Below are 14,634 nucleotides of genomic sequence, written 5' to 3' on the forward strand. Positions count from 1 at the left end.
GAATGAAGCGGTACAGTTGAAGCAGCAGCGCTGTGTGTGTGTGTTTAACAAATCAGCGATGGTCATCCCTTCAAATGCTGCCCCAAAAGTTCCTGTGCTTTCAGAAAGTATTAGCTCCTAACAGGGCCTTTTCGGGGGGTATAATGTCCCCGGAACTTAATTTAGACCCTGGTCCCTGCGGTCGAAGTGCAATGACTTCCTCAAAAGGTTCTCAGATCTGGGGGAAAGTTCTGGCAGTGGAAACGGGGCGGATGTTTGCCAACACAAGTGTGAAGTCTGGCTGTGTGGCTGAGGGGCATTTCCCTGCATGCTCATGCAGCTCTGCAGCCTCCACAAAGATTTTTTTCTTTAAGCAGAAAGATAAATCAAATCTAAAACTTTGCAAAGGGAGACATTTATTATATACTTGAACGGTGAGAACGATACAGCGGCAGACCGGATACAATTACTAATAATGACACTGAATCACTGCAGGCAAAAGCTTAACCTGTGCCGCTGCTAAAGAATCCTTTATATGGTTTTAGGAAATTAAAGAATGGAGCCAATATCTTCTGGTGACATTATCTCCAGTTTCATATCCAAGCATGAATCTTAAATGTCATGAAGACATCTGATACAATAAATTGCACAATGTATAAAGCAACAGTATTGTAGTAGAGTTGCAGAGTAGCATCAGTCCTGAATATTTTATTATTAGCAATCGCAAAATGAAAAAACAGATTGAAATACTGCACAAATGTAATACTATAATCAGTCTGCATATGAAAAGAATAGTTCTCTTCCTCTACGTTCTATATTTATGAAGCTACCGTCGTCAAATTCATTCTCAAGAAACAGCCCGTTCTCGTTTACAGCGCTGACACGTTTTTCGTCCATTCAGGTGTGAGAGGCCCTGGAGCATGGAAGAGTACCTAGAAGCTGATCCTAAATGTCAGCTCCACCTCCAGCACAGACTGTTCATGAAACAATCAGCAGCGTGCAGGAGCAGGCCCGACCTTTCAGAATTAATAACGTTATGTGGCATGGATTTGGCATACAATAGGTATGCAGATTAATGCTGTCAATCACAGCCTGAGATAAAACAGAAGATGTCTGGGACGTTTTTGATCATTTGGGGAAGAACTAAGAGTTTAACCAGACAGACCTGCTGCTACCGCTACTGAAAGTTATGAAACAGCAGTTATGGGACGACATGCATGAACCGGGAAAAAAAAAACGTCTTGTTCCAATATCTTTTTTCCCCCTCAGGTAAATCAGTTATGTATTCTGTGAATGTGTAACACACCAAAATTCACAAGAAAGCTTCGGTAACAAACAGCTGTCTTTGCACTTTGCTACTCTACAATTACAGTTAACATGCTGACGCAGTTAAGTGACTGAATACCGCCTAATAATCTAGTGTTCATTGTTCTGCAGAAGAAGAATATTACATTTCATGTCATTATTATAGAAAACAAGAACATCCATCTGCATTTACTCTTAGAATTGAATGTTGCTGCAAAAACATTGTATGTAATTATGTCTTAAAAATAAATCTGTAATAAGAAACGCATAAAAGACAGAGAGTCTGTAGTGAAGTTTTGCAGGTTTTTAGTCATGAACCAATGTGTTGCACAAATTAAAATTTTGACCCAAATTATGGCGTTAAATGAAAAGTCAGTGGGTCGTAGAGTCCTTAGGATTCATCCTCTGGGGATCATGTTTATGTGGACCAAAATTGTATGGCAATCTTCTTATTCTCTATTGTCTCCTTTCTGTTCTCCAAATGAATGTGCTCTGCCATTTGCCAACACGAGAAAAAAAAAAAAAGTTTGTTTATCTAGCCAGCGTCAAAGCAAATTCCACAGAAACAACCTTCACACTGATGCTATTACTTCCTGGTCCCAGGCAAGGCCTATTGAAAGAGGCTGGGTCACGCTTCATCAACGCACCCATGTCCCAGGCCCATGTCCCAGGTAATCAGTGACATCGTTCATCTGTTAGCTTTTAACTTGAACTTGTACCTAGCGGCACGAGTGTGTGTTGTGTGGACACTCACCTTTCCAGGACGAGGATTGAGCTTCCCATGTTCCTTCTCTTTAGTGAGCTATGGACAAAGAAAAAATATATATTTAGCATACTTTTTTAGTATATATATTATTTAGCAGGGCATATTCTTTCCTTTTTTTCTTCTTCTGAGATCCTGAAGCAACTCATTAATATGATAAAAGGTGAAGATAAAAGTCAAGGTTAAGTACAATGTTACAATGGCCATTTAGAGCCATTGTAGGTAATTGTAAAATAAAATAAAATATCAGAATTTAAGAGATTAAAGTCATAAATTTGCGAGAAAAAACTTGGATATTCTCTGAGATTGAAGTCACAAATTTACGAGTAAAAACCTTTTTGTGTCAAGGAACCACATCACTTCACTTTACAAGGTTGGATCAATTTCATTTCTCGTAAATGTACGACATTTATTTTGGAAATTGTTTTGTGTGAATTGTTTTTTCTCACAATATTACCCCCTACCCCATTTATTTTTTACGTGCAATTGCCCTAATACGCCACATACGTACAATGCTGTATACAAATTAGAATTATGATAAATATTAGAGGAATATTGTTATTAATATGATCTATACATGTGAAAATATTAAATGTGCTTACGCACCAATTCATCACTATTATTATTATCATAATTTGAAGGTTATACACCACCTACTACATTTATTCGAGCTAATAATCAATCTAATTAAGATTACACCTAGCTTCTGTTTATGTTGATGTCACCCAGTTCAACAGGTTCTGGTGGCGTCAGGGAGGCGAAGTGAGGAAAGAGGACATCCTCCATGACAGCACAAGCACCTCTTTGACAGATGGGAATGCCAAACATTCCTCCCCTGTACCTGTTTAACCTGATGCCTTCCAGCACTACTCCCCCACTGATAACAGCAATCATTATCTCACCTGAGATCTGCTCGGAAATTTTATCCGCATTCGTTTGAAATCTCAGCCGGTTTGCTACTGGAATTTCAAGATGTTTGTTTATGCAACTTGGAATATGGTAACAGGTTGGCACCATGCAATTTCTACGTAGATGTACCAGAGAGAGATTGTGTGTTGTGCGTTTGGTTTCGGGTATCACTTCTCTGGAAGCTCTGTAGGAAACAGGTTATCATCCGGATCATGTTACCAACCAAAGAGGGCCTCCTACAGAAGCTCTAATTTCAACTGTCCTCATTAGTGTCCGACTTTGTCCTCATTTACTTTGGGAATGTTTTTAATTGGATAAATTCTGAGAAAAAAAATAACCAAATTCAACGAGCCATATAGGATACAATAGCATTTAGACTTTTCTAAAGTGCAACAGAACACCTTTTTACATTTTCAGTGAAAGCTAGCTGAGGGGATGAATGGTGCCTTTTCAGCATTGACCTAGTGAATAAAAGAGTGACTCATTACTGTCCACAGACATACTGTACCATACAACAACAAACGTTTCCCACCATAGAGCCAGGTTTAAAAAGAGAAGCTTTGACCTCCTTTTCATCCGTCAGTTTCCTGCAAATGTTCTTGCATTTTGAGTCAAGAAGCTTTAGCATTTATTAGATGTAAATCTCTTCTCTTGCATGGTGAAGCAAAGAGCAAAATGGTCACATTGGCCAAAAATACAGTAATTTCTGTAAACAATACACTGAATATTAAGGGCAGGGCTACTAGATGCCTTTGTCAACAAAGAATACATATAGATGAAGCCATTAGAGACTCTTTTTTCCCCTTTCTTAAGGTTTTTTTTATGTATTTGTATTTTTCCACTTGGAGTATTCACCCTGTCAGGTATTGTTGTTATGTATTGTGTACATTCTGTTCTATACTAAAGTCTTTTTGTGTCTACAGTAGGCCTATGTTATCACAGGACATGCTGCTATTGCCTAACAAAGACTTATTTCATCACTCATCACATCATCTTCACATGTGTCTGGCCTATCATAACATCATGTGTAGTGACTGTACGTTGATGCTTTTTGGCAGAACAACCTGATCTAAACAGGTGAGTGATGAACGCTGAGACAATGGAGGAGCATAGACGCGGTAGAGCATCATAACCTGTCCAACTGTGACATTTGAGTCGGTCTCACAGGTTTTCCTTACAGGACAGCGCTGGTTGTTAGAAGGCGTAGACACAATAGGACTGTATTGCTCCGATCATCTGAGCACCATCATAAGATAAGGTAAGGTAAGATAAGGTAAGATAAGATAAGGTAAGGTAAGATAAGGTAAGGTAAGTTAAGTTAAGTTAAGGTAAGGTAAGGTAAGATAAGGTAAGATAAGGTAAGGTAAGTTAAGTTAAGGTAAGGTAAGGTAAGGATAGGGCTGAATGACTGGAGGAAAACATTACGATTTTACCGATCAATATAGCGGTCGCAATTTCAATTGTTATCATAATCTATAAATTAAACTCCACGCCTGTATTGGTTGTCTATAAAATGTGTTTTCTACCAAACATAATCACAAATTAATCTTGTCTCTACATGAATAGAATCAGATAAAAGCATGCTGCTGTACTTTGCATTTTGCATTTGTTAAAATAATAATATTCAAATTTAATCATGACATTCAAACATGACATTGCATTTAACCTAATCAAACTTTCACTTGCAGAGACTTGCAGATTTTTATATAAAAAAGAAAGAAAATCATTCAGTCCCAGTCTAAACAATAGCATTTGACTCACAATATCCAACGCACTTTATTTATTTATTTATTTAATTATTTATACCTGCTGTTTTTGAGTTTTGAGTCTTTGCTTACCTATTTATTATATTTTCTAATTTATTTATTTATTTATTTATTTATTTATACCTGCTGTTTTGAGTTTTTAGTCTTTATTTACTTGTTTAATTTAATTCCTAATTTATTTATTTATTTATATTTTTTGTGAATATCCATCTGTAAAACATATTGGACTGTCTTTGTCATAATTGAAAAAAAAAAAATCCAATGCAGCATTGTCAATGCTTTACTCACAGAAAGTCTGTTTATGTTTTATGCATATTCTTAACTTCACCCCGAGCCTTCACTATACAGCTCAAAACAAGGCCAAACAACTGCATCATTCCTTGGGCGTGATGTGTTTACTGCATGCCCAATGGAAACTTAAACTCCAACACACTTTTGCCCCTGCGCTCCCTTCCCTCCCACACGATCTGCTCTCCCATGAAATCTGTTACCGCAGATGGAATGTGCAAAAAAATAAAATTTGCATGAACATGTGCTGCATATAACTTATAATCAAATCAAATAAAAACTCCCCTCTTTGTCATCTTGCCTCACCCTGCCACCTCCGAATCACTCCCTGTCAGCTCCATTTTCATCAAATATCAAGCAAACAAACTGAGAAATGCGAGGAGCAACACAAAAGGCGAGGTGCGGCCGTGTCTCTGCAGGAACAGACAGATAGCTGCGATGGGTGGGGAGGCCGGTGGAGAAAATAACAGAGAGAAGAAGCGAGAACATGATGATTGAGAGGCCTCACGCCCACCGGCTGAGAAAAGTGTCTGATGGTTTAAATGCACGGAGGAGGGGGGGTTTACAGCATGTAATCCTACTAATGCGTTGACAAAAAGAGATACACATGAGGCCCGCAGTGCATTTAAAAGTCCCTTAAAGTCATCTATGTGGTGTTCCAAATCCCCTCTCTGCTCGGGGTGGTTCATTCTTTGCAAACAATAACTCATTTATTTCTTTCTTTTAGTTGACAGGAGCAAAGCAGGATGAAGCTATAAAACACATCCCTGTTCACACCCTCTGCATAACACGACACTGACACTACTTTTACTGAGATAAGCCAGGTGATTGTATGGTTCCCTTTGCACAAGACTGTAGTTTATATAGATATTTGTGTAATATTATATCATTCTGAATTCTAAAAAACTACATTATAGCACAATATTACCATTTTAACCACTAGTAACAAAGTTAAGGAGCCTTCCAAGTGACATCCAGATCAAACCAACTAGTGCCTGGCTGGCTACCTGTACTCAGCTGCCTCTGTAGTAGCAGTCATAGGCAGGAATGCATCTTTATGCATTTCTAAGACAAGTGTGACAACATTGTCTGCCTTCTCTCCACTCCTTCTCCATTAATCTTGCTGTCAGTTATTGACAGGACAGTTTCAAACTCCCCATCTGAAAAATATTTGAAAAACTTGTTCTATTACGGAAATGCAGTATTTCCGACCCCGGCGGATATTTAGAGGACAATAACCATCACCTGAAGTTAGTAACAAGTCTCAGTGGCTCAGTCAGTAATATGTCAGGCTGCATGCTGGATAAAAAAAGGAGCTGCTGCAGCCGTACAACTGAATGCAGCAGATAGCAAGTGTTGTTTGGACATGAGCAAACATCCTGTGCAAACATTTGCATTTAAAACTACACTGGACAGCTGCAGACTAATGAGCAGCTACACCTCTAGCATCCAGCTGACACTCCTTTTGTGTTTTGCATGGATGGAAATAACACCGCTATCATGCATAAGGTGTGAAAAAGACCAACAAATTATATAGTGCAGAGAACAGCATCATTAAAAAGCTCCATCAATGTAAGGATCGGCTATTACTGCTTGTCGCAACAACCCCAACCAACTTCCCTCGAGGGGATTAGTTCTGTGGTTTCTGTGTTGCCTAACCGTTGGCATACCTGTGCTCACATTAGATAATGGTTATAACGGTTAAGTGGGAAATTTGGGAGTGTGACACTTTGCAGTTTTCTTTGCGGAGGTGTGAAACGGGATGAACAACCGAAAGTGACAGTGTGAACCTCAATTAGTCTGACAAAAGGAGACAGATATTGGGCCTTTCTCCAACCGGACCCTCCCCACCCTGTTTGTAGTCACACTCACAGCTGAATGAAGCACCCCTCTTTAAGGTGTAGGGTATAAATACAGCAGCAAGCTTTGGGACCAACTTCCCTCTCTCCAACGGAAACTGTTTCATAAAACTCTGTTGCACGTGACCAGTAAATCGGCATCGATGTAGGCTCGCTGTTGGAGGGCTATATAACCCAATTCCACTCCCCGCTGATTGGTTTGGGATGGCACTTAACATGGCAGACCCTCCACGCGAACGGAGTGGAAGTGGGTACGGAGAGGGTGTAGGGGTGCGGTTTGAAAGGCCCAGAAAGTGGTTGTGCGCTCTGCCATGTGCACACGTGCAAGTAGATGTTCCCTCTCTTGACAATACAAATATTTTCAGGACATGTCCTTATCAGTTAAGCCCTTCACATGCATGCTTGCAAATGAGAACAAGTGCACACACGCATGAAGATTGAATAGATAGATACACACCCTAATCGCTGTGATTCTTTGATGCTATCTTTTTAATGACTCTTTGCAGAACATACTATACTATGACCTTTGACACGTACTATACTAGGACATTTTAATGACATACTATACTGTAACTGTTTTATGACTCTTTCTGTCGACAATATGGCATGCTATACTATGACTTTTTAAAGAACTTTTTGACACTATAATATGCCTTTTTTCGACATACTATACTATCACAAGTTTAAGATTTTTTTACAATGTACTATACTATGACCTTTTTCTGACATTTTTATGTTATAGTATACTCTGACTTTATGACATATTATAATACGTGATTTTTTATTACTTTTCTATGACATTTTTTTGTGATTTTTTGATGACATTCTCTACTCTGACTTTTGTGTACTTTTATTATTACATACTATTATTTTGTATGACTTTTGTGACTTTTTTATAGCCCACTATACTATGACTTTTTTTACTTTATTTATGACATTTTTATGACATACTATACTATGACTGTGACATTTTTATGACTTTTTTATGACAGTGTATGGCATACTATACCTTGTTTTTTTTCATGACAAAGTACTAGACTAGGACATTTCTATGTCATACTATACAACGCTTTTTTTGACATACAGTTCTACACTATGGCATGAGAGCATGTACCTGCAAATGCATGACTACTGAAGGCCACCACTGATGGGATGTTGGTGCTCTATAAATGCTACATGCTCCAGTATGTGGAGGTATACGGGCACCAACAAAAGCCACACAAAGAAGGACTTTCCCTGTGTGCACCACAAACCACATCTGAAGTATCTCTCCCTGATTGTAACCTGACCTGTTGTTTGTCTTTTTTTATTTTTTACAACAGCGAGAAGAATAGATGTGAGAGTGAGGCTGTAAGAGCTGCCAGCATAATAAGTAAACACAGATATTGCACAAAGGCAGAAATATGTGTGTGAGGAGGATCTTCTTTCTTGTGCTGTTACCATAGACGTAGCTGCCATTTCAAGCCTCACGCAGCCTTGCAAATGTTTGCATACTGTGCATGTTCTGTTTTTGTTAAACAAAGTGTGAAATAACAAGGCTTCTTTTACTACATTTGTCCATTTACTTTTGCCTTGGGGTGCAAAAAAAATGCATTATTTAAACACTGTGTGCACATCTCTTCCCTGAATGGAGGCCTGCTCTTATAAATGAGTTCTGCAAGCTATTCACCAACATCATGCTGCTGCAACTCTTGTAACTTAATCTGATTCAGACATTTCCTGCCTGAATTGTTCTATATTTCTTAGGGCTGTCAAAGTTAACGTGATATTAATTTCTTTAACACATTAAAGCAACTTAGGATTTTTATGTTGTAGCGGTTTAAAGTGAAGATACTGGCATCATATGAAACTAGAAAACCTATTGCTTGTCGCGAAGGAGGCTAAATAACGCTCCAAATTTGCGCTAAAATTTGGCGGGGAAAAACTGGCATGGCCATTTTCCCTTGACCTCTGACCTCAAGATATGTGAAGGTTCTATGGGTACCCAGGAGTTTATCCTTTATGCAACTTTATGATAATCACATGCCGTTTTTTATGCTAAATGCAGTGCCCGTGAGCGTTTCTGGACTATATGTGTCATTGTTTTGTGTTGATAATTATTTTCCAATAATAAATATATACATAAATTTGCATAAAGCAAGCATATTTGCCCTCTCCCATGTTTATAAGAGTATCAAATACTTGATGAATCTCCCTTTAAGCTACATTTTAAACAAATAAAAAATGTGAGATTAATCATGATTAAATATTTCAATTGATTGACAGCCCTTATATTTAAATGTCATCACAGCAATATTAATAATAATACATAGTGAGACTAAATAAATAGTATTAGTAATACTCACATAAGCATCGGGGAAGGCCCTGTATTTGGACACTAAACTCCTCTCATGCTCGACTTCTTGGCTCTGGAACTGAGACCCTCCGCGCACGCTGTTGAACATTGAATTCTGCTGGAGTCCCATGGTGCCCTCGCTACTGAAGCTCCTCTGCAGGATGGGAGTGCCGAGTACTCCGGTACCCATCCCCATCCCCATCCCCGTACCCATCCCGGTACCCATCCCCATCCCCATCCCCATCCCCTGCGACTGGCCAAACATAGATAAGGGTGAGTCCGTGGTGGTGAACGGCCTCTGGAGGTCTATGGAGCCGGTGGGGCTGAGGAGGCGGGTGGGACTGTTGCTGGAAGGTGGCGAGCCCATGCTCATCAAGGGACTCCGACTCATGCGGGCGTTGGGGTCTTCGGACCCGGTCAAGGAGCCCGGCGAGGAGTTCAAAAGGAAGGAGAAGCGCTCGAAGCGGGACATCGCCGGTTCCGTCCCGGCGCCCTTCTCGCCCAACTCCTTCAGTCCTACGCTCATGTGATCGTTCGAGAAGCCGGTGTCAGGCAGCGAGCCGGTGCGTAAGAGCGGGCGATGGGCCTTTCCATTCTCCAAAGTCTGATCTATGGATGTTGACCTGTGGCTTCCAAAGATGATGCTGTTGCCTAGGCGAGAGCCGGCGTTGGGAGACGGGAGTAGTCCGTTTCCGTTCAGCACCGGGGATTTCAATTCCTCAGGAGAAGAGTCAGAAGATGTTCTCATTGTAAAACTATTGTTAGCAGATGGTCTCAGGGGCAAGGCCAGGCCTCTTGTTCCAGGCTGCTGCTGGTGATCCTGCAGATGAGTAGAGCAACAAGGTAAAGGGTTGATTCACCAAAGTTACAAAAACAAACAAACAGAAATGTACCTTGAAAAGATATTTAGTCATGCAGGTTGTTTTGGTTTTAATTGACTACAGTAGTTTTTGAGATATTTGTCTCTGAGATGTCTGCCTCCACCACCATATAATGGAGGTGAAAGGAAAAACTTGCATTACATCTTTCTTCTCATTTAGTTTGGTGTGGCGCAAATTTAATCTCATTCTCCAGAAAATCTGCAAAAGAAAATGCAAATTAATATCTATTTGCATCCACCATTGTTACGCGAATAATAGGAGTTGGGTGCATCAGGATAACCAGTTGGTGGCGCTAATTCTCCAGTCTGGTTTCATTAAAACTTTGCAAAAGGGGGCAACAATTAAACGACGGAATCAATGAAAAACCATGTTAACATGATGGATACATATATTTGTTTTATGTATTAATTTGAGGAACGTTACAGTCTCCTCATCACTCCACACATATCTGATCAGATCCTCAGTGGACGTTTAAGTCACGTGCTTAATGTACATCATGATTAATTCGCTAAGTCTGTTTCCATTGCAGCTTGTTGCATTTTCTTTTTATCGATATAACAACTTCTCCACCTCAGCCGGGCGTACATTTTATCTTTTTTTGCAATATTTTGACTTTTATTTTCTTCTAAATTTTGTAATTTGGGTGATCATTTAAAGAGCAATCAAACTTACACAACCAGAAAAATCTGACTTAAAATAAATAAATAAATAAATAAGTAAATAAATAAGTAAATAAGTAAATAAGTAAATAAATAAATAAAATTTAATTCAATTCAATTCAATTCAATTCAATTCAATTCAATTCAATTCAATCAATAATATGGTTATATCATCCTGAGCCTACATGTAGATTTCCCTGCACCGTACACTAAGGAAGAAAATAACATTGCACTGTTGTTTTGAAGAATGTCAGCATAATTTATGGAGATTTGAAAGTTTCCACTAAGCAAAGACAGTTTACTGAGCTTGTGCCTGAATGAACTTTACAGTACCTGCTGGCCCTGCTTCATCAGCTCCAGTGGTGAACGAGTGTCTCTGACAGAACTCCTCTTCAGTCCCAGGTCACCGGGCAGAGTGTAAAGTCCTTTGAGGGACTCGGGAGGGTTGCCCATCGCTTCCATCTTTTTTGTGGTACTGTTGAGGGAGGCGTGAGGCATGTCGGGGGTGACGGGGCTGGCAGCATCCTCCACGATTGGTGCCAGGGAGGACATGAGGACTGGAGGGGGCCCACGCAGGCTCGAGCTCCTAGGCATCAGGGAAGGTCCCATGTTCTTCAGGGTGTCCACCAGGCTATCCATGTCAAACTGGATGGGGGAGTCTGCGTCAGGAGAGGCCGGGGGAGTGGAGGGGAGGGCTGCAGGTTCAGAGACCAGCTCCACCAGTGTGGCCTTGAACACCCCAGTGAAACGGGAGTCGTTGTCGTCTCCTTCTTGGAAACTGTAGATGGTTTCGCGGCTGCTTTGATGTTGTGCCGAGGAGAAGCCTGACACGGGGAGCTGATGTGAGTCCCAGCGTGACTCTAACCTCTCTGACTCTGCCTCTCTCTGTGCCTCTCTTTCACCTGCAGGTGCAGCAGGCTCCTCCCGATCCAGCAAACTCCTCCTCCACTCATTGCTTGGTGCTTCGGCTGGCTCGCTCTCGTGGCTCTGATAAACTTTGGTCATGTCACTCAGCCTGTTGCTTAGGGTGATGTGTTCCTCTGGAGGGGAGGAGGAGAGGGAGGAGCTGCTGAGGTGTTTGTATGCTGAGGCCTCGGGGAGAGCAGAGGAGGAGGAGGAGGAGGAGGAGGAGGAGAAAGACGTGGTGCTGGAGTAAGTGTCAGACATTCTGTAACTTGGAGAATCAGAAATGGAGGGATCCTCTATTTTGTATGGTCTATACTGAGAAACCCCATCAAATCTATTCCTCCATTTGTACTCTGAGGCGATATCTGTTCCGTTTGATTCACTGACAGTGGTGCTCGTTTTGCTAAAGTCCACTGCATCCTGGCTGGCCTCAGCGGCATTGGTCTCACTGATCAGAGACACTTTACGGAAACGAGATTTGGATTCATCCTCCTTAGGGGGAGATGAATTCTTTAAGGACAGTTTGGTGCTTAGGCTGCTGTAGCCTGAATTCATTTTGTCAACCGATTCCTTGTCGGCTTCAGGCGGCTGATTTATGGAAGTGAGGACTTCTGAAGCTGCTGTGGGCGTCCTTGACGTTGCCAGGGACCTGGATGAATACAGAGAAAAAGAAAGAACAGGCAAAGATGACAAAAACAGAAAAGACAAAGACAGAGTCTGGAGATTCTGGTAACTGGCCCACGGTGTATCAAGTATTGCAGGGTCTTCAGGGTGTGGTGGCCATGCAATGCCAAAATGCAAATTAAACAAAGCTACCTTGAGTATCTTGATTTGCATACACACAGCTGTTTGACTCATCTTATGTCTGCATTTTTGACATAAAGTGGTTGAAAGAATTTCTTTTAGAAACTGGGTGAGTTTGGAACAATGCAGTTGAAGCAGAAGTTCCAGCTGCCTTCACTTTGCTCTTCACAAACACGGTCATAAACCAACTATTAGTTTGTGCTGGGAGGATCCTGTGCACATAACCAAAATGCTCTCACCTGACAAAAAGGTTACTCAAAGTCAACACTGCATTTACAGCACATGAACTGTGAAAAACTCTTTAGCACAACACCCTGTGTGTGTTTTCTTTGCCAGTGCAAGCGTCAGTCAACACACCCTTGGCATCCATAGACGGACCTGCTACATAGTTGTGTGTGTGGGTGGTTATAGAGGCTTGATTACAAGAGTGATATGCTGCGTATTTATAAGGATATTTGTGGTATAACGTTAACAACGCCAAGAAGATTGGGCCTCACGCAAGAACATTTTTCGTATTCCTAGGCTATACATCATGCCCCATTCATCCGTCTCTGTCAATATGTCAGCACGCCATCTAAAGACACGCTCTCTTCCAAGAACCTGATGCGCATTCAAAAGAAGTAAGTCATCCATCACGCGCCTGATTATATACAGAGACAAATTAACCTTCAATTAGTTGGATAATATACGTTTTGCCATTTGAGATGTTAATATTGATATTGTAGTGTTATACATGTTATACAATAGCAACAATGGGCAATTTAAATTAATGATGATATTGTTAGGCTATGGGACTAGATTTATAATTATAATATTATAATTCAAATTGCAGAGTAAAACAGGATAATGTCGATTTTATTTTTTATTTTCATTATTTGTAATGAAATATACAATGCATTAGGTAAAAACGTAGGTTTGGATAACAGCAGACTAATTGCACATGATCCTAAAACAGGTCTGGACCTCTCGTAAATTGTGTTTGTACCGAAAAGAAAATTAAAAACATGAGAAAATTGGTGAAATTACTCGTACAAACCACTTATGAAAGAATCTGTTCTTGTGATTTTTGCGTGACGCCCATTGCGTTAATGATACGTTTACTTTTATCCACGTTTGGAGTGTCTTCTTTTTTAAATTAAGGACATATATGAATTTTAAAGGGGCACTTCACTGATTTTACACATGAAGTTCAGTTTACTCATCTTGCGCAGTACTACTCAGCCTGTGAAAACAGTCGCATTATCCCTGCACCTATGATCTGGTTTCTATTGATTCGTGAAGTCTTGAAAAGCCCACGCATGCAGGTTACAAAACAATAATAAAAACTTCATCAGTATTGTTCGCCGACCAAAAAAAAGCTTTGAATTGAATGTCAAGTTTTCACAAGCATTAATTTTGAGTTGATCCTCCATCGGCGAATCATGTGACCTTTAATAGATCACTATGCAATCCACATCGCAGGAGACTTTCAAGGAGCGGCACGATTATCAACTCTGTTCACTTAAATGGCAACAGGGTTTCGAGTGAGTGACTACCAGTAAGAAGTGAAAAGGTTGTGAAAAGAATGAACATCATGACTCAATCCCGTTGGTGGATTATCCAAAGGTCATGAGAATATGATTGCTTCAGTGAGTGACTTTACAGCATGTGCTGCTACTTAACAAAAAGAAAAACAACCTTTAAAAGGTCACAACCAGACAGGTATTCTCTTGCCACATAGGCTTTTGAACTTTGTAACAGAGAAGAGGACACATGCAATCGAAATGCTTTTTGAAGTATTTGACACAAATACATTGTAAAATACAAATACATGTTTATTTCACATGGAAAACATGCAGAAATATCTGCTGCTGTTGGGGACTTTTTCCAAGTGACTGTGTATTGCTATGCAAAGCATCATTAAGTGCATGGGTGCAAAAAAATTTGAGTATCAGTGTCCCTGAACAGACTCGTCTCCACACAGTGACCACACAGGATGAGTCACTCTGTGTTTGTTCTGCAGATCCAGCTAAAAGGTCATAGAAGTCATATAGAGTCAATAGAGACAGTGTTTATGATAAATAAACACTGTACCCCTCTAGCGTCAGTTTTGGACGTGTCAGGGACGGCGTGTCAGTTTCCGCTCGTTACATGCATACAGTCTCTTTTAAAAATGAACTTCCAACGTAGCTTTACTTAGT

At 40.4% G+C, this 14,634-nt stretch overlaps 1 protein-coding gene across 1 annotated transcript in view; it reads right to left on the minus strand.

Annotated features, from left to right (window-relative positions):
* The window catches only part of crybg2 (crystallin beta-gamma domain containing 2), a 57,056-nt gene that overhangs the window by 11,321 nt on the left and 31,101 nt on the right, over positions 1-14,634 (minus strand). Inside the window, exons 5-8 of the mRNA XM_037794341.1 lie at positions 11,078-12,299; positions 9,440-10,024; positions 9,215-9,340; positions 2,039-2,086 (exon numbers count right to left, since the gene is read on the minus strand). Coding sequence (XP_037650269.1) covers positions 2,039-2,086; positions 9,215-9,340; positions 9,440-10,024; positions 11,078-12,299 — 1,981 coding nt within the window. The remainder of the gene's footprint in view (positions 1-2,038; positions 2,087-9,214; positions 9,341-9,439; positions 10,025-11,077; positions 12,300-14,634) is intronic.

This window comes from Sebastes umbrosus, chromosome 15 (assembly GCF_015220745.1).
Source record: "Sebastes umbrosus isolate fSebUmb1 chromosome 15, fSebUmb1.pri, whole genome shotgun sequence".
NCBI classification, from domain to species: Eukaryota; Metazoa; Chordata; class Actinopteri; order Perciformes; family Sebastidae; genus Sebastes; species Sebastes umbrosus.